Source organism: Zophobas morio, unplaced genomic scaffold, assembly GCF_036711695.1.
Source record: "Zophobas morio isolate AGI-343-1 ecotype UQ-CSIRO unplaced genomic scaffold, CSIRO_AGI_Zmor_V1 ptg000054l, whole genome shotgun sequence".
Taxonomy (NCBI): Eukaryota; Metazoa; Arthropoda; class Insecta; order Coleoptera; family Tenebrionidae; genus Zophobas; species Zophobas morio.
The window spans coordinates 2,379,661-2,405,157 of NW_026972159.1; the positions used below are offsets into that span (position 1 = coordinate 2,379,661).

At 31.5% G+C, this 25,497-nt stretch overlaps 1 protein-coding gene across 3 annotated transcripts in view; it reads right to left on the reverse strand.

The window, feature by feature from the left end:
* LOC135142806 (protein neuralized) overlaps nucleotides 1-25,497 on the reverse strand; it is a 98,978-nt gene that overhangs the window by 28,263 nt on the left and 45,218 nt on the right. The window contains exon 1 of one of the 3 annotated variants that reach the window (XM_064074555.1): nucleotides 4,305-4,613. The exons of 1 other annotated variant lie outside the window; for it this stretch is intronic. In XM_064074555.1, coding sequence (XP_063930625.1) covers nucleotides 4,305-4,428 — 124 coding nt within the window. In that variant the 5' untranslated portion in view covers nucleotides 4,429-4,613. Of the gene's footprint in view, nucleotides 1-3,597; nucleotides 3,812-4,304; nucleotides 4,614-25,497 lie in introns of those variants that run through there. One more of the 3 variants, XM_064074556.1, reaches the window with a different exon arrangement.

A 25,497-nucleotide genomic window follows, 5' to 3' on the forward strand; every position in this document is an offset into this window, starting at 1 on the left:
TATTTCTAACTATATTTTTGTAATCTACTTGAGCAGTTTTTGATTAATGAGTTTAATGGTGTTTTGTTTTTGAAAGAGTCGAAAACATTTTGACTTAGAGTCGACTGTGAATAAGATACTGTACCTCTGTCACTGATTTCAAAAGAGTCTTCTTCAGTCGTCTATATTTTATTGATGGTTAGTGTTATTTGTGATAATTCCAGCAGGAACTAGTTCAAGCAAACTCAGAATAAAAAATTAATCACATGGTAAAACAGCAACAAAATATGAAACAATGTTTATAAATATATTTCTATGGTCCATTTAAGCAGTTTTTGATTAATGAGTTTAATGGTGTTTTGTTTTGAAAAAATGGAAAATATTTTGATTTAGAGTTGACTGCGATTAACATACTACAGCCGCCATTACTGATTTCAAAAGTGTCTTCTTCAGGCGTCTATATTTTATTGATGGTTAATGTTACTTTTGTTAATTCCAGCTGGTGTTAGTTCAAGCATACTCAGAATTGAAACAATCAATTACATGATAAAATATCGACCAAATAATACGAAACAATGTTTCTAAATGTATTTTTGTGTCACAAATAACCGATTTTTAATTAACGAGTTTAATGGTGTTTCGTTTTTGAAAGAATCGAAAACACTTTGATTTGGAGTTGGCTTCGATTAAGATACTACGACGCCATTACTGATTTCAGAAGTGCCTTGTTTAGGCGTCTATATTTAATTGATTATTGATGTTATCTTTCTTGATTCCAGGTGGAGTTATGTCAAGAAAATTCAGAACAAAAAAAAAAAAAAAACATTAATCTTATGACGAAGTAACAACAAAATAATAGGACACAATATTTCTAACTATATTTTTGTAATCTACTCGAGCAGTTTTTGATTAATGAGTTTAATGTTGTTTTGTTTTTGAAAGAGTCGAAAACATTTTGACTTAGAGTCGACTGTGAATAAGATACTGTACCTCTGTCACTGATTTCAAAAGAGTCTTCTTCAGTCGTCTATATTTTATTGATGGTTAGTGTTATTTGTGATAATTCCAGCAGGAACTAGTTCAAGCAAACTCAGAATAAAAAATTAATCACATGGTAAAACAACAACAAAATATGAAACAATGTTTATAAATATATTTCTATAGTCCATTTAAGCAGTTTTTGATTAATGAGTTTAATGGTGTTTTGTTTTGAAAAAATGGAAAATATTTTGATTTAGAGTTGACTGCGATTAACATACTACAGCCGCCATTACTGATTTCAAAAGTGTCTTCTTCAGGCGTCTATATTTTATTGATTATTGATGTTATCTTTCTTGATTCCAGGTGGAGTTATGTCAAGAAAATTCAGAACAAAAAAAAAAAACATTAATCTTATGGCGAAGTAACAACAAAATAATAGGACACAATATTTCTAACTAAATTTTTGTAATCTACTTGAGCAGTTTTTGATTAATGAGTTTAATGTTGTTTTGTTTTTGAAAGAGTCGAAAACATTTTGACTTAGAGTCGACTGTGAATAAGATACTGTACCTCTGTCACTGACTTCAAAAGAGTCTTCTTCAGTCGTCTATATTTTATTGATGGTTAGTGTTATTTGTGATAATTCCAGCAGGAACTAGTTCAAGCAAACTCAGAATAAAAAATTAATCACATGGTAAAACAACAACAAAATATGAAACAATGTTTATAAATATATTTCTATGGTCCATTTAAGCAGTTTTTGATTAATGAGTTTAATGGTGTTTTGTTTTGAAAAAATGGAAAATATTTTGATTTAGAGTTGACTGCGATTAACATACTACAGCCGCCATTACTGATTTCAAAAGTGTCTTCTTCAGGCGTCTATATTTTATTGATGGTTAATGTTACTTTTGTTAATTCCAGCTGGTGTTAGTTCAAGCAAACTCAGAATTGAAACAATCAATTACATGTTTCTAAATGTATTTTTGTGTCACACATAACCGATTTTTAATTAATGAGTTTAATGGTGTTTCGTTTTTGAAAGAATCGAAAACATTTTGATTTGGAGTTGGCTTTGATTAAGATACTACGGCGCCATTATGGAATTCAGAAGTGCCTTCTTTAGGCGTCTATATTTTATTGATTGTTGATGTTATCTTTGTTAATTCGTTGGAATTATTTCAAGAAAACTCAGAACAAAAAAAAAACAGTCATATGACGAAGTAACAACAAAGTAATAGGACACAATATTTCTAACTATATTCTTGTGGTCTACTTGAGCAGTTTTTGATTAATGAGTTTAATGGTGTTTTGTTTTTGCGAGGTTCGAAAACATTTTGATTTAGAGTTGACGGTGATTAACAAATTACAAACTCGGAATAAAAAAAATCAGTCATTTAGAAGAAAATTAAGAATGTAAGGGAATCTTGGGGTCCCTGGTGTCTTTTTAAAGAGGATGAAATAAGTATTTTGTTTTGGAAAGATTTTGAAAGACCTTGGAGGCCTTTGGTCTTTCTTTTATTTATCTTATAAACAAAATTAAATCACACAATCAAATTTGGTAATTTATCTAAAAAACTGGACTCGTTTTATCGCCTGTCGCAGATTCTAGACGCGAAAAAAGTTTTGTTTAAACAACTCCAGACCATTTTTTTCCAATGTAAGCGTTTAGGTTACCACCGTGTTTATTAGTTTTTGAGAAATTTTTGCATAAATTTGCAGACGCACTTTACATGAAAACCAAAACTGACTGAATACATTACAAAAACCCGAATTACTTAAAATTCTGCGCAGCCCAAAAAAACGCTTATCTCGACTTTGAAAGACAGTATTTATTAGCGAAAAACATGTTATGTCAATATTATGGATTTATGCAAATCTTTCAAATATGCAAATTTATTGCGTTTGTCTTTTTTACAAATTATTGTTTCGTCTGTCAGACTGCGTGTTCGAAAAAAAGCAACTCAAGTTGGCTGCGTTTTGAGGTCGTGCATGCCAACAACGTCTAGTGCTATATAGTAAAAATATGTTTTGGTGTGTCAAAAAATGTCGTGTTAGTAGTTGGCTGTAAAGCGTTATTAATTAATTATTACAGAAAATTCCAAACTGTTTTTATTAATCATGATTACATGTTAATTACTTCCTCAAGAATCAATTTCTGGTCTACTTCAACAATCTGGCCAAATTATTCACAGAAAAACTAAAATACCGAAAAAACTAATTTATGCAGAACGTTGGTCGATCGGTATTAACATGTTTGTGAAGACCTTGCGCAAAATTCAATGCTACTATTGTATACCTTAATATAGATGACCTTGTTATTGTAGTGATTTCATAAATTGAGCCAATTTTTATTACACATTTATCTTTCAGACAGCTCGCACTAAGCTATTGTAAAAGCAACAATTCTTTGTTTATGAATGAAAGCGGAATTCTCAAGCCACAACCAGCTGTGTCAAATTATAAAAATCCAGTTTCGAAAAAACTGAGCGAAAATTGTAGTGTACAAAGTTTGTAGAACCTTTACGTGTCATAATTCATTAAAAAGCAAATATCCCCAGCCCGGTAACACACTGGAGGACAAACAACTTAGTCACACTCATTCAGACCACATATAATAATTAGCTTCTCACTCACCACGACCAGGTACCAACAAGCAACATTTCCGAAAGCCGTAACATAGTGACCAATTATTAAATATATTATTCCCTCTTCTGTTTCGTTTCATTATCGATTATCACCTACACTCACTTAACCGAGAAAAACGCACGAGTTTTTCTTCCGATAAGCCGCAATTTAAAAACAAGCTGCTTCAGACCTATCATAAAGTCACCTCTACACTAAATCAACGTACTCCTACAAGATTTACACGATAAACTAGCGCTTTTCGCTCAAGTCGTGTACAACATGAAAATTCCATGGCCGGTTATTATCGTCGTAAAGATAAGAGGCGGAATAGCAGACTTCCGTTTCCCGTGACCATTGTGTTCCGCGTTAAAAAGCGGTTTGATTAAGGGTGTTCCTGCCGGATCCACGAGAAAACTAATAGTCGATTTACGTTAGTTTTGTCCTTAACAATATTGAAAGAAGAAGGACCAAACAAAGTTTGTATAGTGGCAAAATTTCAATATTGGGTAATACAATAGTTTCTAATTCGGTGTTATACTTTCCATAACGAATTTCACCAATTTATGGTATTGTTATTTCAAAAGTAAACCTATACAAACACGGGTTGTTCCTTCTTGTTTCTGAACCGTCCGACGTACTCACGATTCGGGGTACCACAAAGCCGCGATTCGTTTTCTTCTAGCCACCTCAAACTACAAATTTTTACTACTACGCACCTAATCCCATACGGCGCTTGATTTTCTTGAGGACCTTCATTTTTCCCTTCAACGGCGAGAAGACTTCGTCCCCTTTGACCTTATCGGCTTTGCAAGTGCAGGTTTTATTTTCAGATATCCCCATCAAGATATTTACACGGTCACGCAAGTTTCTATTCACTGACACTGTTTCTCTCGGTTTCCATTACACTGAGAATGCCACCGAACTAATATGAAACGTGAAGACTAGAACTTGGAAAAAAGTGGAAACACGCGGAGGTTGCGGAGCTGCACGTCACTCCTTCCGACGTTTCAGAAGGACTGAAGCAATTTTCAGAGTTTAGTGCTTGAAATGTGTACGAATTGGGAGTGGTGGGGGAAAAACAGCTGCGGCCACGAGCCGGCGACCAATCGGATCGGTGCCACACGCCTGATGCCTTTGCAGCCGGCGCGGACAGATGTGACACCCTATCTTGCTTTACCTGTGTTTACCTATTCTTCGTTTTACCTGTTGTATGTGAAAATTGCCTCTGGAGCGGAGACGGGGACGGGATTTTGGGGAGAGGCGGAGGGGAGGATGTAATATGAAATTAAAGAAAATAATTTTCAAATGTGGGATCGGTTACACGTTTGTTATCAGTAAAATTCGGCGAAAATGAAAGTAAACAACTCCAATTTTCGTTAGTAAGAATTTTAATAAAAAATAGGAAAGTCGAAAAATGATTTATTCTTTTGGCCCAATTTCAGCATGTAAAAATTAAGGGATGAATAAATCTTAGTGAAACACCCTGTAGACAGACAGAGAAAAATATATAATAATAAATAAAGTTTTACTAGTTATCTTCATGGTTATAGAACTTAAAGCCTGAATAAATCTTGGTGAAACATCCTGTACACAGATATAGAAAAATATGTAATAATAAATTATAGCAACGCAAAATACAAATAATAATAACTATACTTTCGTTTTTATAAAATTATTTATAATATGTGTATTCACAGAAGCATATTTTCTTAATCTTTAGTGATATTTTTCAGGCTGCAGTTATTATAAATACGAAGTTTGTTTTTAGCCTTTCAGTATTTTCAGTTGAAACTGAAAAAATAAATGAAACTGTAAATTTTCGCTAATTAATTACTACTACGTACTCATAAATTTGGGAATATAAAGTATGAATATAAATAAACAGATATAAAAATTATTTCATGACCAAAACATTTAAAACATTTTTATGACTCAGGCTTTTAAATGAACAAAAATTTGATTTTTTTTTCAATAAAAATTTAAGTTGAATGGGGACTTTTTTTAAAATTTAGATATAAAAACGTAAATTAAAATCAATTTAAGTTAATCTAAGTATAAAAGATTATAATTCTCATCAAATTGTTGGTGGGGATTAGATAAATTTTGGTTAGCATTTTACGATCTAAACGATATTCCTCACATTCATATAAAGTTGACAACAATCGGTCCGCTGGTTTCGGAAATTATCTGTCTCACAAAAATTGACACACACGACAGACAGACAGACAGACAGACACGGAAACGGGTGTCCTATTTTCTCGTTTGTTAGGGGTCATGAAAAGTCCAGAAAACATGAAAGTAGCCAACTTAATCTTCGAAAGTAAAAATAATAAAAGCTCTGTGAAATTTAGTTTATTTCTAAATCATGTTTTTTGGTAAGGATCCGCCAACACTGCACTTATCACTGAAAATTTATGTGACACGCTGTACACAACAATTAAGTTAATTAGTTAATAAGCTGTTGGTCTGGTTATCTAAATTTTATAAAATAATACACGCCTGTACTAAGGGTCTATGAATCCGCCTTAAGTTATTCTAAAATAAATAAAATTTTGTAAAGTCAAATTTTATAATTTTGCCAAGTAACACGTCTTAGTTCCTTTGTAACTAAAAAGTAATGGAATGACCTATTTTCCACTTCATTTTTGGTGTTCAGTAGTCAGTAGTGTACAATTTAGTCTTCGTTGTTTTATACATAAAATTTAATCAAACAAGACGCGATTTGAATAGACGTATTTACACATAAAGATAGTAATATAAAAATATATATACAAGGTGAGTCATCAAACGCGTTTCTCGATATATTTGATTAATTATAAGAAACAGAAAAAAAAATCGAAGACCAAAGTTTTACGGTTTTTTGAGGATCATAAATAAAAATTATTTATAACTATACAGTAGTTTTTAAAATTAAAACCTTATCTGTTTTTAGACATTTGGATTGACCCCTCTTTAAGCTTTAAAATCAGAGTTTAATTTTGAAATTCGGATGCGACGTTGCCACGTTATTCCAATTTTCTTTAAATTTTTTGACAATGGAAGGGTTCACACAAAAAATTGCAATCTAGGGTTATTTTTCAAGTCTGTCTTACAACGTTTTGTGGAAGGATCAACAAAGGTACGCGCTTTGTTGTGGTATCAACTGAATCCAATTTTAATATACAGAGTGTTTATAAAAAATTCTAAAACTTTACAATTTTCAAATATCGATATTTCAATTTTTCCTAATGGTATTTTATTGCTGTATCTTACTCTATTTTTATCCTCATTTTTCTAAAATGTTGATGTGTCTCTTAAAGAAGTAAAAAATCGCAAGAACTGTCAATTTTAAGGACCATAACCAAAAATTATTTAAAACTATACAGTAGTTTTTAAAATGAAAACTATATATTTTTAGATATTTAGATTGACCTCTTTTTAAGCTTTACAATGACAGCTTCATTTTGAAGTCCCGATGCGACGTTGCCAAATTATTCAAATTTTCTTGAATTTTTTGGCAATGGAAAGACCACACAAAAAATCGCAACAGGGTTATTTGTCAAGTCTATTTTACAATATTTTGTGGAAGAATAAATAAAGGTACGCTCTTTGTTGTGGTATCAACTAAATCCAATTTTAATATACAGAGTGTTTATAAAAAATTCTAAAACTTCACAATGTTCAAATATCAATATTTCACTTTTAGCTAATAGAACAGTCCGTATTTTATTTCTGTATCTTATTCTATTTTTGTCCCCATTTTCTGTCGATGTATTTTTTTTCCTTCATTTTTCTAGTTTTCAAGTTTAAATTTTTCAATTTGAGTTTCTCGAGTTTTCAATTTTTAATTTTTCCATATGCAATTTTTTGTTTTTTCAATTTCGATTTTTTTTAATTTTTCGGTTTGCAATTTCTTCAATTTAACTATATGTAACTCATTAAATTTTTAGATTTTGGAGTTCTTCGATTTGAAATTTCACGAGTTTAAAATTTTTAATTTTCAATTTTTAGATTTTTCAGTTTTTCATTCCTTCAGTTTTTCGAGAAAAAGGAGAAAGTACAAGAAAATTACTGAATAATAGATTGACCAATTTCAATTGTGATGAGTTTTTTCATTCCTAATTAGGCAAGGGGCGGAGTTTAATTGTAACATCAATATTTCTCTAAAAATTTAACCCTTCTAAAAACATATTTCATATGGTAATTTCTTGTAGAGAAATGAGGATTTTGCAAACTAAACTCCGCCCTTCTGCTCACGATCAATAAAACTTTCACCACAATTGAGAAGGGGTGGGTGGGCGGGGTTATATTTTGTTCATTATTTCTTAATATACGAAGTCATCTTTTCCCAACAAGAAACTAACAATAGGTTTAACTTTCTTGTTGTTGAAAGAAAACTCTATATATTAAAAAAAAAAAAACAAAAATTAAGCGCCACCCACTCGCCCCGATCTCAGTTTTTATGAGTATTTCATTCCTGATCAGACCGAAGGGCGGAGTTTAATTGCAAAATTCTCATTTCTTTACAATAAATTATCATATGAAATATGTTTTTACATCAATATTTCTCAAAAAATTCTACTCTTTTAAAAACATATTTCATATGGCAATTTCTTGTAGAGAAATGAGGATTTTGCAACCTAACTCCGCCCTCTGGCTCATGATGAATAAAACATTCATTACAATTGAGAAGGGGTGGGTGGGCGGGGCTTATATTTTATCCATTTTTTCTTAATATGCGAAGTCTTCTTTTCTCAACAAGAAACTGAAAAGATGTTTAACTTTCCTGTTGTTGAAAGAAAACTCTATATGTATATTCGACAAAAAAAAAAATTAACCCCCATTCACCCGCCCCGATCTAAATTGTGACGAGTTTTTAATTCCTAATCGGACCGAAGGGCGAAATTTAATTGCAAAATCCTCATTTTTGTACAAGAAATTATCATATGAAAAATGTTTTTATATCAATGTTTCTCTAAAAAATTTTGCTCTTTTAAAAACATATTTCATATGGCAATTTCTTGTAGCGAAATGAGGATTTTGCAAACTATACTCCGCTCTTCCGCCCACGATGAATAACACATTCATCACAATTGAGAAGCGGTGGGTGGGCGGGGCTTATATTTTGTTCGTTATTTCTTAATATACGAAGTTATCTTTTCCCAACAAGAAATTGAAAATATGTTTAATTTTCTTGTGTTTGAAAGAAAACTCTATATATTAAAAAAAAAAAAAAACAAAATTAAGAACACCCACCCGCCCCGATTTCAATTGTGATGAGTTTTTCATTCCTAATCAGACCGAAGGGCGGAGTTTAATTGCAAAAACCTCATTTCTCTGCAATAAATTATCATAAGGAAAATGTTTTTACATCAATATTTCTCTAAAAAATTCTACTCTTTTAAAAACATATTTCATATGGCAATTTCTTGTAGAGAAATGACGATTTTGCAAACTAAACTCCGCCCTTCCGCTCATGATGAATAATACATTCATCACAATTGAGAAGGGTTGGGTGGGCGGGGCTTATATTTTGTTAATTATTTTTTAATATACGAAGTCATCTTTTCCCAACAAGAAATTGAAAATATGTTTAATTTTCTTGTGTTTGAAAGAAAACTCTATATATTGAAAAAAAAAAACAAACAAAAATTAAGCCCCACCCACCCGCCCCGATCTCAATTGTGATGAGTTTTTCGAGTTTTTCATTCCTAATCAGACCGAAAGGCGGAGTTTAATTGCAAAAACCTCATTTCTCTACAATAAATTATCATATTAAATATGTTTTTACATCAATATTTCTCTAAAAAATTCTACTCTTTTAAAAACATATTTCATATGGCAGTTTCTTATAGAGAAATGAAGATTTTGCAAACTAAACTCCGCCCTTCCGCTCATGATGAATAACACATTCATCACAATTGAGAAGGGGTGGGTGGGCGGGGCTTATATTTTGTTCATTATATCTTAATATACGAAGACATCTTTTCCCAACAAAAAACTGAAAATATGTTTAATTTTCTTCTTGTTGAAAGAAAACTCTATATGTATGTTCAACAAAAAAAAAAAAAAAATTAAGCCCCACCCGCCCCGATCTCAATTGTGACGAGTTTTTCATTCCAAATCAGACCGAAGGGCGAAATTTAACTACAAAATCCTCATTTCTCTACAAGAAATTATCATATGAAAAATGTTTTTACTCAATGTGTCTCTAAAAAATTCTGCTCTTTTAAAAACATATTTCATATGGTAATTTCTCGTATAGAAATGAGGATTTTGCAAACTAAACTCCGCCCTTCAGCTCACGATGAATAAAGCATTGATCACAATTGAGAAGAGGTGGGTGGGCGGGCCTTAAATTTTGTCCATTTTTTCTTAATATGCGAAGTCTTCTTTTCTCAACAAGAAACTGAAAGGATGTTTAACTTTCCTGTTGTTGAAAGAAAACTCTATATGTATGTTCAACAAAAAAAAAATTAAGCCCCACCCACCCGCCCCGATCTCAATTGTGACGAGTTTTTCATTCCTAATCAGACCGAAGGGCGAAATTTAACTCCAAAATTCTCATTTCTCTACAAGAAATTATTATAAATGAAAAATGTTTTTACTCAATGTTTCTCTAAAAAATTCTGCTCTTTTAAAAACATATTTCATATGGCAATTTCTTATAGCGAAATGAGGATTTTGCAAACTATACTCCGCCCTTCAGTTCACGATGAATAAAGCATTGATCACAATTGAGAAGGGGTGGGTCGGCGGGGCTTATATTTTGTCCAATTTTTCTTAATATACGAAGTCTTCTTTACTCAACAAGAAACTGAAAGGATGTTTAACTTTCCTGTTGTTGAAAGAAAACTCTATATGTTAAACAAAAAGAAAATGAAGCCCCACCCACCCGCCCCGATCTCAATTGTGACGAGTTTTTCATTCCTACTCAGACCGAAGGGCGAAATTTAATTGCAAAATCCTCATTTCTCTACAAGAAATTATCATATGAAAAATGTTTTTACATCGATGTTTCTCTAAAAAATTCTGCTCTTTTAAAAACATATTTCATATGGCAATTTTTTGTAGAGAAATGAGGATTTTGCAAACTAAACTCCGCCCTTCAGCTCACGATGAATAAAGCATTGATCACAATTGAGAAGGGGTGGGTGGGCGGGGTTTTATATTTTGTCAATTTTTTCTTAAAATGCGAAGTCTTCTTTTCTCAAAAAGAAACTGAAAGGATGATTAATTTTCCTGTTGTTGAAAGAAAACTCTATATGTTAAACAAAAAAAAAAAAAAATAAAAAAATTAAGCCCCACCCACCCGCCCCGATCTCAATTGTGACGAGTTTTTCATTCCTAATCAGACCGAAGGGCGAAATTTAACTGCAAAATCCTCATTTCTCTACAAGAAATTATCATATGAAAAATGTTTTTACATCAATGTTTCTCTAAAAAATTCTGCTCTCTTAAAAACATATTTCATATGGCAATTTCTTGTAGAGAAATGAGGATTTTGCAACCTAACTCTGCCCTCTGGCTCATGATGAATAAAACATTGATCACAATTGGGAAGGGGTGGGTGGGCGGGGCTTGTATTTTGTCAATTTTTTCTTAATATGCGAAGTCTTCTTTTCCCAACAAGAAACTGAAAAGATGTTTAACTTTCCTGTTGTTGAAAGAAAACTCTATATATTGAAAAAAAATGAACAAAGATAATGTTATTATACCGTGCAATTGTTTTTCCGAAAATTTGAACGTTAAGCGAAAAAACTAAAAGCGGATTCGTATACTACAAGTGTACATCGAACTCATTTTAAAATACGGTTAAGTTATTTAAAAAACCGAAAGAGAAGTCGAAAAACCGAAAAATCGAGCAATCGAAATATATCTATATTTGAAAATTGTGATAACTCGGAGGAACGTAGTGACTCACTCTGTATAAATCCAATTTCTTGTTCTAAAGTGTTTTTTGCCAAATTCCTATCTCTCTCACAAAAAAGATATGAAGGCCACAATTTGTATCGCACGTGACGTCATGGCGAAATCCTGCCGATTCGCGAGGTGAGCGCACAAATCGCTAGAAAATCGCATCACATTTTTATGGGTACATAGAAAAAAGTTAAAAATTGAAGAAGCCAATATTTAAAAAGTATTCCATGAATCATGAAATATTGCTTCGGTTATCGTTCAGGAAGTAAAAAATTTCGACTGCATGTCAACTAATTGTCGATATAAATGTAAAAATATTCAGTCAACTACATAATTACAGAATTTTCATATAATTACACCTTTTATGCCTCTTAATGTCTAATATAAATTCAATCCACATATCCTGTAATCTAAGCAAACAGGAACAAAGCCAACTGTCCATTATCAGCGACCTTCACATTACCGTCTTTACAACTGTCATATCACAACCAACGTCTGTATAAAAACCAAAACCCGCCTATTACATAACGATTTACAGTTTTTCCCAAAGCAAAAACCCGCATTGTATGTAATCCGCCATCAGATACCCAACGCCTCGATTTTCCATCAAAATCTCACGAATTTTCGCCACGAATCTCTAACTGTAACCACTTTTTGTAGAAAGTCGGAAGGAACAGATAAAAACACCATTTAAATGAATTCAGAGCGCAAGAAGCACCGAAAGAAGAATTCCGAAGTCATTGTACTTTCAGCAAGAAAGCGTAACTGATGATTTTGCATAAATAATCGAGTTTTGGTCGGCTTCTGATCACCAGCTGCCAAAAACAATGCCTCCTACATCACGGATTATTCAAAGAGCCGGAGTTAATTGGAAGAAGTGAAGCGGAAGTCGGTAAGTGAATCAAGTAATTGTTGCTCTTCAATTATCCGTACTTTAAAAACGGTAAAATTTCATTTAGAAGGTACGTCTTCGGCCGTGTTGATAACCCCGTCTTAATTACCCCAATGAGGAGCAATTTAACGGCCGGATATATTTATCAACGGGGTAAGTTTGAGTGTAGGTGGTAATCAAATTTTTGTGAGCGTCGTAATTACGGTGTTCGTTTTCATGACCAAGGCCGCTTGCACACATAAATGTCACTTTGGTCACACGTACCTCATTATTACGCATTTATTTCACGTGTAATAATTAATCAGTGAGGTAATTACAGATTCGTTGCAACTTAACAAGCGGATGCTCTTATATGGTGCTGCAGCTATGCTCCATTAATAAAGGCATAGTGCATCGATTTTATTGCTTAAATGGTGTTTTCTGTTAATAACTGGTCTTTCATTCTGATCTTTTTCAAGTAAGTACATCCGGAACGAGTTTCCAGCTTGTAATTGAACGCCGCAAATAAAAGGATTATTGACGCTAAATTTATTCGACACTTCGGGGAAGTTCTTTGGTCGGGTGTCACTCATCGTTCCAGATTCTGCAGACAAGCAACGGAAGTTGTTCTTAAAATTTTTCGAAGGACGTTTTCCTTTGTGCTAAAATTATTATAATAGTGGGAAGCAAGGAAAATAAACTTCGACGCTGTCAAAGTGTGGAAAACAAAGGATTACCAGTTCGACGAAAAAAATCTTATCGGATTGAAAAGAAGGCTGTTTATTGTGTAGTCAGAGTGCTTTCATGTCGGTGGAATGACAAATTTACGAGGTGTGTAGAAAATGACGTTTTACAACCGACATTCATTTCCCACGAGTATGAATGAGAAATGGAACGTATACGCGCTACACAGTTCTGAAGTTTAATTAATTAAAACTAATTGCGATTAATTGGTACTTAGGTACACTTTACCGCTTTCAACAAATTACCTCCAACTACGATTATATGCACCAATTAAATTTAAAAATAATAATAAAGTAATAAATTGTTAGTGACAGTTCGCTAAGTACACTTAATTATAATTTGATTCGTCAACAATTTTATTTCTTACTTTGCACCACGATTAACCACAATTAGATTTTCTCTTTAACGTTAGCTTTTAGTTGCCAGTTCATTTATGTTTATTATTGTAATTAATAAAATTAACTCTGGAAATTAATTAACTTCCCACGGTACAGTGTAATAATTTAGCGTAAATAATGTCTTGTTTGGCATAATTGGTAAGTACACAGCGATACAACAACAAAATTAAAATTTAAGTTCAATTATAGGGATCATTTTCCATTGAATAGACTCTCGACACTGTAACTCTGGCGACTGTGGAGACCCTGAGAAAAAAACTACAATATAAAATTTTCTCTTTTACTAAAACAACTTCAGCATACTGATAAAATCGTGGTGCATTTAGTCGAAAATGAAGCTTCTAATTTCTCATTTTCACTTTTAGCATTACGTTATGGAATAAATATAAAAATTTATATAAATTAAGAGTTTTCGATAAAATAATTCATAAAGGTTTGGCCTTACAAATGTACGACTTTCTTCCGAATTATCCAAAAAGGGCTAGAATTTAAAACTATTTATACATCATAGTTGCGTTTTTTTAAAGGTAACACCTATAAATATATACAGGGTGAGTGACGAAACGCACGGTTCTCGATATCTCATTAATTACCGATAGAAAAAAAGTCGAAGGCCAAAATTCTATGGTGTTTTGTGGATTATACTCAAAAATTATTTTTATCTATACAGAGTGTTTGTTTTTAAGAAATAACACATAACTTAGTTTTTTTTTTAAGAATCATCCTATATATTTTTACATATTCTCATTATATAGATTACTCTTCCTAAGCTTTATAATCACAATTTATTTTTGAAATTCTGATGGAACGTTGCCAGGTTATACCTATTTGCTTGAAATTTTTTAACAATGGAAGGATTCTCAAAAAAATTGGCTGAAAATCAGTTCATTATTAAAAATCGAATCATCAAAAATGGTAAAATCGAAAAACTGTATAATAAAAAAATGTAAAAATCCAGAAATTGAAAAATTCCAAAACTGGAATCTCCAAAAACTGAAAAGTCGAAAAATCGAAAAACCGAGGGAGCGAAATGGCATAATATCGAAAAATAAAAAATGATCGAAAAATCGGGAAACTGAACAATCGAAAAATCGGAACATCGAAGTATCAATAATTTTAGAAATCGAAAAATTGATAAACTGAAAAATCGAAAAATTAAAAAAATTGAAAAATCAAGCATTTTAAAAATCGAAATATTGAAAAACCGCAAAATCTAAAATCGAGAAGTCAAAAAATTGAAGTAGGTATCGAAAAATTCATCAAGTATTAAAAAATCGAAGAAAAATTAAAAATTGGAAAATTTTAAAAATGGATAAATCGGAAAATCAAAAAATTGTAAAATCGGGAAACTAAACAATCAAAAAATTGATAAATTGAAAAATCGGAAAATTTAAAAATCGAAAAATTTAAAATCGAGAAGTCGAAAAATCGAAGGATCGTGAAATCGAAACATCAAAACATTGAAAAAGCAAAAATTTTAAAAATCGAAAAATTAAAAACACAAATCGAGAAATCGGAAAACCAAAAAATAGTGGAATCGAAAAATCCCAAAACTGTAGTAGGTACTGAAAAATTGACAAATCAATGAAATAAAAAATCGAAAATTTGAAAAATCAAACAAAAATTAAAAATTGAAACATTTTAAAATGGATAAATCGGAAAATCAAAAAATTGAAAAATTGGGAAACTAAACAACCGAAAAATTGGAACATCGAAATCTCGATAATTTCAGAAATTGAAAAATCGGAAAATTTAAAAACAGAAAAATTGAAAAATCGAAGAACCAAACATTTTAAAAATTGAAAAATTGAAAAATCGAAAAATCTAAAATCGAGAAGTCGAAAAATTGAAGGAGCGTGAAAGCGAATCACAAAACATCGAAAAATCAAAAATTTAAAAAATTGGTCTAAAGAGTTTAGACAGTACTTCCCTCGCTGTCGGAAACTTGACGACTGTATGCCTATTGTGTTTTTTTTTCTCATTACATTTTTGTAGTGGGAATTTAAAAAAAATTGTGATGACGTCATCAACATTTTTGCAAGGACACGTATATCAGTTGGGATAGATGTAGTGTAATACTAAGAATAAAATTATTGTATTCCCAAATTTTCGGGAAAATGAATTGGGTCGTTTTGAATATTGATTTCTTATAATCAATAAAATAACGAAACAATTTACTCAGGTATACGGCGCCTTTTTTTGAACCACCTCTTAAGAAAATCTAAAAAATATGAATGGAATGATATATCACAAGTACAAACTCATCATATTTTTTGCATTTTAGATAGGATTTATTCAGCAAAATTTAAGGGTGACGTCATCAATTTTTTTAGGAGGGATGAACAAATACATTTTGAACAAAAGTTTACCATGCTTATAATAACTTTAAAATATTCCCAAGATTTCAAAGCATTCGGTTTTGTAATTCCTGATTAAATCGATAAAATAAATTCACGCCTTCATTAATTTTTTTGAGTCACCCTGCATATGCAAATCCAAAAATATGAATGGAATGATAAATCACAAGTACAGACTCATCATATTTTGTACATTTTAGATACGATTTATTCGGCAAACTTTTGAGCTGACGTCATCAGTTTTTTGTAGAAGATAACCAAATATATTTTGACTAAAAATTTATTATGCTCTTTATAACCTTAAAACATCTGCAAGATTTCAAAGCATTCGGTTTTGTAGTTCCTGATTAAATCAATAAAATAAATTTACGCATTCATTAATTTTTTTGAGTCACCCTGTATATGCAAATCGAAAAAATTTGAATGGAATGATAAATCACAAGAAGAGACTCACCATATTTTGTACATTTTAGATAGGATTTATTCAGCAAAATTTTGTGGTGACATCATAAATTTTTTAGGGGGGACGACCAAATACGTTTTGATCAAAAATTTACCATGCTTATGATAATTTTAAAATATCTTCAAGATTTCGAAGCATTCGGTTTTGTAGTTCCTGAGTAAATCAGTAAAATAAATTTACGCTTTCATTTATTTTCTTGAATCACCCTGTATATGCAAATCCAAAAAATATGAATGGAGTGATAGATCACAAGTACAGACTGATCATATTTTGTACATTTTAGATATGATTTATTCGGCAAATTTTCGAGCTGACGTCATCAAGTTTTTGGAGGGGATAAGCAAATATATTTTGACTAAACATTTATTATGCTCTTTATAACTTTAAAGCATCTGCAAGATGTCAGAGCATTCCGTTTTGTAGTTCCTGATTAAATCAATAAAATATATTTACGCATTCATTAATTTTTTTGAGTCACTCTGTGTATGCAAATCCAAAAAATATGAATGGAGTGATAAATGACAAGTACAGGCTCATCATATTTTGTACATTTTAGATATGATTTATTCGGCAAACTTTCGAGCTGACGTCATCAAGTTTTTGGAGGGGATAAGCAAATATATTTTGACTAAACATTTATTATCCTCTTTATGACCTTAAAACATCTGCAAGATTTCAGAGCATTCGGTTTTGTAGTTCCTGATTAAATCAATAAAATATATTTACGCATTCATTAATTTTTTTGAGTCACCCTGTATATGCAAATCCAAAAAATATGAATGGAGTGATAGATCACAAGTACAGACTCATCATATTTTGTACATTTTAGATATGATTTATTCCACAAACTTTTGAGCTGACGTCATCAAGTTTTTGGAGGGGATAAGCAAATATTTTTTGACTAAAGATTTATGATGCTCTTTATAGCCTTAAATCATCTGCAACATTTCAAAGCATTCTGGTTAGCAGATTAAAAATTAAATTTCAAAATGTTGTTTTATAATTTTGATTTTTTTTCCAAAAATCTGGACGTTTCGGGTGAAAAGTCGATTCGGAGTTGTAAACTACATGTGTAGGACTATGTTATTTTATACAATTGAAAACCCATTTACTATGTACAATTTTGAAGTGACGTCATCGCATTAGTGGTGGGGATGATTAGACAAATTTTGGTTAGCGTTTTACCATCTACATGATATTCTTAATATAAGTACAAAATTTCACAACAATCGGTCGAGTACTTTCGGAGATTATCTGTCTAATAAAAATCCGGGACGGCAGACGGACAGACTGACGGACAGACGGACAGACAGACGGAAATGGGAGACCTATTTCTTCGTCTTCTAGGGGTCATGAAAGATCGAGAAAACGTAAAAGTAGAGAGTCGGCCGACGGACTCGATTACAATACTTCCTTTGCTTACGCTCGGGAAGTAAAAACAGATTTTTTTCTAATTTAACGAGAGACAATTCCCCAGCAGCACAATAGTCCGCATTCAGGTTTAAGCTACTTGATTCCTTGAAATCTTCTACTTCTAGGAGCAAATGTTCAGATCTGATACTCCGACCGTTTAATATGGAGAGACGTAGATGTGAAAGATTTGTTTTTTTTTTCAAATTTAACACGAGATAACTCTAAAACGGCACAAAAATCAAAATTGCGGTTTGAAGTAATCGATTCCTTGAAGTTTTCTAGTTCTAGGAATAAATTTTCGTGCCTGATATTTTATCCGTTTAGAATGGAGACAAATATATGTGGAACGTGTCATTTTTGAGTTCAAAAACTTCCTTTTTCCAAATTCAACCTGACAACTCTCAAACGGCACAAAAAACAGCATTCTAATTTGAAGCATTCTATTCTATGGAGACTTCTAGTTCTGCGGGAAAATCTTCGGACCGAAAATGTCATTCGTTTAGGATGGAGTAACGAATATGGAGAAACGTGTAGTTTTTGATTAAAAAAAAAATTGGTCTAAAGAGTTTAGACAGTACTTCCCTCGCTGTCGGAAACGTGACGACTGCATGCCTATTATGTTTTTTTTTCGCAGTGGATTTCAAAGAATTCAGTTTTATAGTTCCTGAGTAAATCAATAAAATTAATTTACGCATTCATTAATTTTTTTGAGTCACCCTGTATATGCAAATCCTAAAAATATGAATGGAGTGATAAATTACAAGTACAGACTCATCATATTTTGTACAGTTTAGATAGGATTTATTCGGCAAACTTTTGAGCTGACGTCATCAATTTTTTGGAGGGGATAAGCAAATGTATTTTGACTAAACACTTATTATGCTCTTTATAACCTTAAAACATCTTCAAGATTTCAAAGCATTCGGTTTTGTAGTTCCTGAGTAAATTAGTAAAATAAATTTACGCTTTCATTAATTTTTTTGAATCACCCTGTATATGCAAATCCAAAAAATATGGATGGAGTGATAGATCACAAGTACAGACTGATCATATTTTGTACATTTTAGATATGATTTATTCGGCAAACTTTCGAGCTGAAGTCATCAAGTTTTAGGAGGGGATAAGCAAATATATTTTGACTAAACATTTATTATGCTCTTTATGACCTTAAAACATCTGCAAGATTTCAGAGCATTCGGTTTTGTAGTTCCTGATTAAATCAATAAAATATATTTACGCATTCATTAATTTTTTTGAGTCACCCTGTATATGCAAATCCAAAAAATATGAATGGAGTGATAAATTACAAGTACAGACTCATCATATTTTTACAGTTTAGATAGGATTTATTCGGCAAACTTTCGAGCTGACGTCATCAATTTTTTGGAGGGGATATGCAAATATATTTTGACTAAACATTTATTATGCTCTTTATAACCTTAAAACATCTGCAAGATTTCAAAGCATTCGGTTTTGTAGTTTCTGAGTAAATCAGTAAAATATATTTACGCATTCATTAATTTTTTGGAGTCACCCTGTATATGCAAATCCAAAAAATATTAATGGAGTGATAGATCACAAGTACAGACTCATCATATTTTGTACATTTTAGATATGATTTATTCCACAAACTTTTGAGCTGACGTCATCAAGTTTTTGGGGGGATAAGCAAATATTTTTTGACTAAAGATTTATGATGCTCTTTATAGCCTTAAAACATCTGCAACATTTCAAAGCATTCTGGTTAGCAGATTAAAAATTAAATTTCAAAATGTTGTTTTATAATTTTGATTTTTTTTCCAAAAATCTGGACGTTTCGGGTGAAAAGTCGATTCAGAGTTGTAAACTACATGTGTAGGACTATGTTATTTTATACAATTGAAAACCCATTTACTATGTACAATTTTGAAGTGACGTCATCGCATTAGTGGTGGGGATGATTAGACAAATTTTGGTTAGCGTTTTACCATCTACATGATATTCTTAATATAAGTACAAAATTTCATAACAATCGGTCGAGTACTTTCGGAGATTATCTGTCTAATAAAAATCCGGGACAACAGACGGACAGACGGACAGACGGACGGACAGACGGACAGACGGACAGACGGACGGACAGACGGACAGACGGACAGACGGACAGACGGACAGACAGACGGAAATGGGAGACCTATTTCTTCGTCTTCTAGGGGTCATGAAAGATCGAGAAAACGTAAAAGTAGAGAGTCGGCCGACGGACTCGATTACAATACTTCCTTTGCTTACGCTCGGGAAGTAAAAATCGAAAAATTAAAACAGCACAAATCGAGAAATCCGGAAATCGAAAAATAGAGGAATCGAAAAATTTAAAAATCCCAAAACTGAAGTAGGTACTGATAAATTGACAAATCAATGAATTAAAAAACTGAAAATTTGAAAAATCAAAGAAAAATTAAAAGTTGGAAAATTTTTAAAATTGATACATCGATAAATCGGAAAATCAAAAAATTGAAAAATCGAAAGATCGGGAAACTGAACAACCGAAAAATCGGAACATCGAAATCTCGATAATTTCAGAAATTGAAAAATTGATGAATTGAAAAATTGGAAAATTTAAAAACCGAAAAATCTAAAATCGAGAAGTCGAAAAATCGAAGGATCGTGAAATCGAAACATCAAAACATTGAAAAGTTAAATATTTAAAAAATCGAAAAATAGAGGAATCGAAAAGTTGAAAAATTGAAGAAAAATTAAAGAATCGAAAAACTGAAAGATCAAGAAATCTAGAAGCCCAAAAATTGGAAACTTAAAAAGTCGAAAAATTGACGAATTGAAAAAATTAAAAATCCAGAAATCTGAACGCCGAGTAATCGAAACATCGAAATGTCATCGAAAAATGCGAAAATCAAAAAATCTAAAAGTCGAAAACCCAAGAATTTGAGAAAATGAAACGACGATTAATCGAAGAATGGAAAATTTAGAAATGTCCAAAATAGAAAAATTGAAAAATCGTAAAACTGAAATATTGGAAAATCAAAATATAAAAAATCTAGAAATCGAAAATAAAAAAACGAGACACTGAAGAATCGAAAAATTAAAAAATCCCAAATTTGAAGAGTCGAAAAATGAAGTGACCGAAAAATTGAAAAATCGAGGGATCAAATAACTGAAAAATCATAAAGATGGAATATCGAGAAATTGAAAAATCCCAAAACTGAAATCTCCAAAAATTGAAAGGTCGAACATCAAAAAATTGGAAGATCCATAAATAAAAAGCCGAAAAGTCGAAAAATCGAAAGAGCATAGCATGGAAAAATTGAAAGATTAAAAAAAATATATAAAATCAAAAAAACAATTAAAAAATCGGAACATCTAAATCTCAATATGTAGTTCAGATTTCCCTTTTTTTTCACTTTTCTCATTCTTCGTTTTCTCGATTTTTGGATATTTCAATTTTGGATTTTTTTAATATTTCGATTCTTGACTTTCCAATTTCCGGGTCATTAAATTTTAGATTTTTCGATTATTCGATTTTTCAAACTTTCGAATTTTTAAATCTTACAATTTTCAATTTTTTCATGGTTCGAATTCAATTTTTCGACTTCTCGGTTTTAGGCTTCACGGTTTTTCAGTTTTTCGATTTTTCAATTTTTTGATTTCTAGATATATCGAGATTTCGATGTTTGAAATTTTCGACTGTTGAATTTCCCGATTTTTCGATTTTTCATTTTTTCGTTTTTTTTTTAATTTTGGACTTTGCGATTTATTTCTTTTTTATTTTTCAGTTTTTAGACTTTTCAAGTTTTTGCTTTTTAAAATTTTTCAATTTTTCAATTTTTCACTGATACGATTTTTTGTAGTTTAGATTTCCCAAATTTAATTTTTTTTTTGTATGCCAATTCTTTAATTCTTCTTTTCCTCGATGTTTCAATTTTTCAATAGTTTAATTTTAGGATTTTTTTATATTTCGATCCTTTAATTTTTCAATTTCTCGATTTTTCAATTTTCCGGTTATTAAATTTTAGATTTTTGGATTATTCAATTTTTAGATTTTTCAGTTCTTTGAATTTTCAATTTTTCCAAATTTTAAATTTTCAATTTTCTCATGGTTCGAATTCAATTTTTCGACTTCTAGGTTTTAGGCTTCACGGTTTTTGAGTTTTTCGATTTTCCAATTTTTAGATTTTTGGATTTATCGAGATTTTGATGTTTGAATTTCCCAATTTTTCGATTTTTCATTTTTTGGTTTTTTAAATTTTGGATTTTGCGATTTCTTTTTTATTTTTCAGTTTTTCGATTTTTCAATTTTTTGCTCTTTAAAGTTTTTTGATTTTTCAGTGACACCATATTTTAAAGTTTAGATTTCCCAAATTAAATTATTTTTGTTTCAATTTTTTCATTTTTCGTTTTTTCCATCTTTCAAATTTTTCGATTTTTCAATTTTTCGGTTATTAAATGTTAGATATTTCGATTCTTTGATTTTTCAGTTCTTCGATTTTTCAATTTTTCAAATTTTTAAATTTTACAATTTCCAATTTTTTCTTGGTTCGATTTCGATTTTTCGATTTCTCGATTTAAGGCTTCACTGTTTTTCAGTTTTTCGATTTTTCCAACACTGCAGTTATCGAAGTTTTCAATTTTAATTTTTCGACTTTGTAAATGACTTTTATGCAAAAAATGGAGGTCTGAAATTTTGACAGTTTTTTCATATTCATTCAAAAATCTCAAAATAAAAACATTTCAATATTTTTTAGCTACTCGTTTAAATAATTCGGATTTTTTTTTTTTGAATTAACGATAAAATTTTTCTTTTTTTGTTTCATTTTGAAATGGCATAATAAAAAATTAATTAATTATTATTTTACACTTAGACATTTTTTTTACAGGAATTTTTAGCATTATTTGGTAGTTTTAAAGCCGATCAGTTCTTTTTAGTTGTTAAGTTTTTAGATTTTTCGAAATTTAAAAACTTGCAATTCTCAGTTCGGTTTCTGACATTGAAATGGGTTTCCTTCAGTGTGGGCAAAATATTCGAACAATATCGACCATTCCAGTCTAAAAATGAAGTTTTGAAAAGTCTAACAAACCAGATTATTAATTTTAAAATTTCCAAATAATACCAAAACTTGTGGTAACAAAATATACTAATTTTGCAGAAATAGATAAACAAGATTTTTAATTATGGCACTTAACTCAGTAACATGTGATTTATTTTATTTTTGAAAATTTTAGTAAGCTTCGAAATTTTGAATACATTTCTCAGACTCAAGGAAAGCAATCAACAGAAAACCTCTTTTTAACCCAAAAGCACCGAAATTTTTCGCAACCGTGTTTCTAGGCCAAGTTCACATTCCCGACAGCCGCTCTCGAACCTCCCAATTTTCGGACGCATCTCGCAGACACCCACTGCTTTGATTTATTACAAAACGAGCATCTTTTCTCCATAGTTACTTTTTTATGAGTGTGAGAATCGCTGGCCATTAAATCGCCACTGGCCACGTTTGACATTCTTGATTAAAGTTATGCGGCGTTTTATAATCCATTATTGCGTCTTCGTGAGAGATAAAGAACGAAATCTGCAAACTAATTCCTCCGAAAGTATTACACAAGCAAAGGTTACGCCGGTATCATCAGGTTAAATGTTCTCCGGCAAAGTGTGCTGTGCACGTGTGGCATACCTGCCTTTTCTCGAAGATTTCTTAAGGCCCGGCTCAGACAATTGCCCAGGAATCACCTGAAAGCCATAAGTTCACATTCTGCACATTCTCAAAGCAATATAATCAATTTATTTCAGCTGGCGTAACTTGTTTTGCAAGAGCCGGAGTGGGCGAGGGTGGGAATTTATCATCGGTCCTGACCTGAGGTCCTCAACTTCCTCTTTTATGTACGAGGCAAGGAGCGAGTAATGTTCCTTTTGGGAAATTAAAAGTAGGCTGGAACAAAGACGAATGTGGAGAAGAGTTGAGGTGCCATAGGAAATCCATAACTCGAGCTGCGAGAACGGGACGTTTTATTAACTTGTCTCGGGTTCAGCATATTTAACATATTTCCGACGTTTATTATGTGTGTAACTGCGCGATGCTGAATTAAAATTCTTCGGAACTGATACGGCGTTCCAATAAGTTAGACGTCGTCTTTTTGTTCGGGCTTGGGAGGCATGTTGTTAACAGGTTTTGTGATATGTGTGTGCACATTTCATGGGAACACTGCAGTTTTGAATCCAATTAAAAGACGAAAATTAACGACCAAGAACGTGCATAATCTCCACATTCTGTAGTGCTACATATCTCAAAAAGTCTAAACACAACATTTCACAAAAGGTTCGATTTTTCGAAAACGGTGCCGAACTAGGGAAAAAATTTTGGCGCCATTGCGTCTGGTGATTCTAGGTAATAAGTAAACAGGTCTGAAAAGACTCCATTCAGTGGCTTGTGCCTTTGAAAACCGCAACGTTGAAAATAGCGCCACTTCGTCTTCGGCCTTCCTTGGGTCAGGTATATGCTTTTTGCGTAAGGTTAGGTAAGATGGGAACAGCTGATCGCCATAACAATGAAGGTAGGTGCCCTTCACCTTTACGAAAAACATGTGATTGAATTCGTGGGAACCTCTGAAATCTGTGCTCTGCTTACAGTTACGCAAGAGCGATGTTTGATTTTGATGGAATTTACATAACATGGAATGCGTTATTATGTTCATTTTATTTCGTCAAAATGCGACTCTGAAACGCTAACTGATGAAAGAGATCTAAGCGCTTTGGAAAAAAAACTGAAAAGCTGTGCAACTTTTATGAAATCGCATATTTTTAGCTTTTTTTAAGGCTACACTTGTTTTTTTTAATGAAACATCCTATATATTTTTACATATTTTGATCGACCTCAGTTACAATTTTCAAATATCAAAATTTCCATTGACTTATTAACTTTTCAATAGTTCAGTTTTGGAATTTTTCAACTTTTCGATCTGTGCCTTTTTAATTTTTTGATTTGTCGATGTTCCGATTTCTCGATTTTCCAAGTTTTCGGTTCTTCAATTTTTCGATTTTCAAAATGTTTGATTTTTCCATTTTTTGGGTTTTTAAATTTTCCGATTTCTCGATTGTTCAGTTTCCCAATTTTTCGATTTTTCAATTTTCTGATTTTGCGATTTATCGGTTTTTTAATTTTAAAATTTTTAATTTTTCGATGTTGAATTTTCCGAATTCTCGGTGTTTCGATTTTTCAGATTTTCGATTTATGGATCTTCCAATTTTTCGATGTTTCGATTTTTCTAAATTTTTGGAGATATTTTATCTTTTCGATTTGTGCCTTTTTAATTCTTCGATTTGTCGATGTTTCGATTTCTCGATTTTCCAAGTTTTCAGTTCTTCAATTTTTCGATTTAAAACATTTTTTTTTCAATGTTTTGACGTTTCGACTTCTCGATTTTAGGTTTTTCGATTTTCTAAATGTTTGATTTTTCGATTTTTTGGGTTTTTGAATTTTCTAATTTCTTAATTGATCTATTTTTCGATTTCTGAATTTATAGAGATTTCGATTCCGATTTTTCGATTTTTCAATTTTTAATTTTGTGATTTACCGATTTTTTTAATTTGAAAATTTTTTATTTTTCGATGTTTGGATTTTCCGAATTCTCAGTTTTTCGATTTTTCGGATTTTCCATTTATGGATCTTCCAATTTTTCGATGTTTCGACTTTTCTAAATTTTTGGAGATTTTCAGTTTTGGGATTTTTCATTTTTTTTTATTTGTGCCTTTTTAATTCTTCGATTTGTCGATGTTTCGATTTC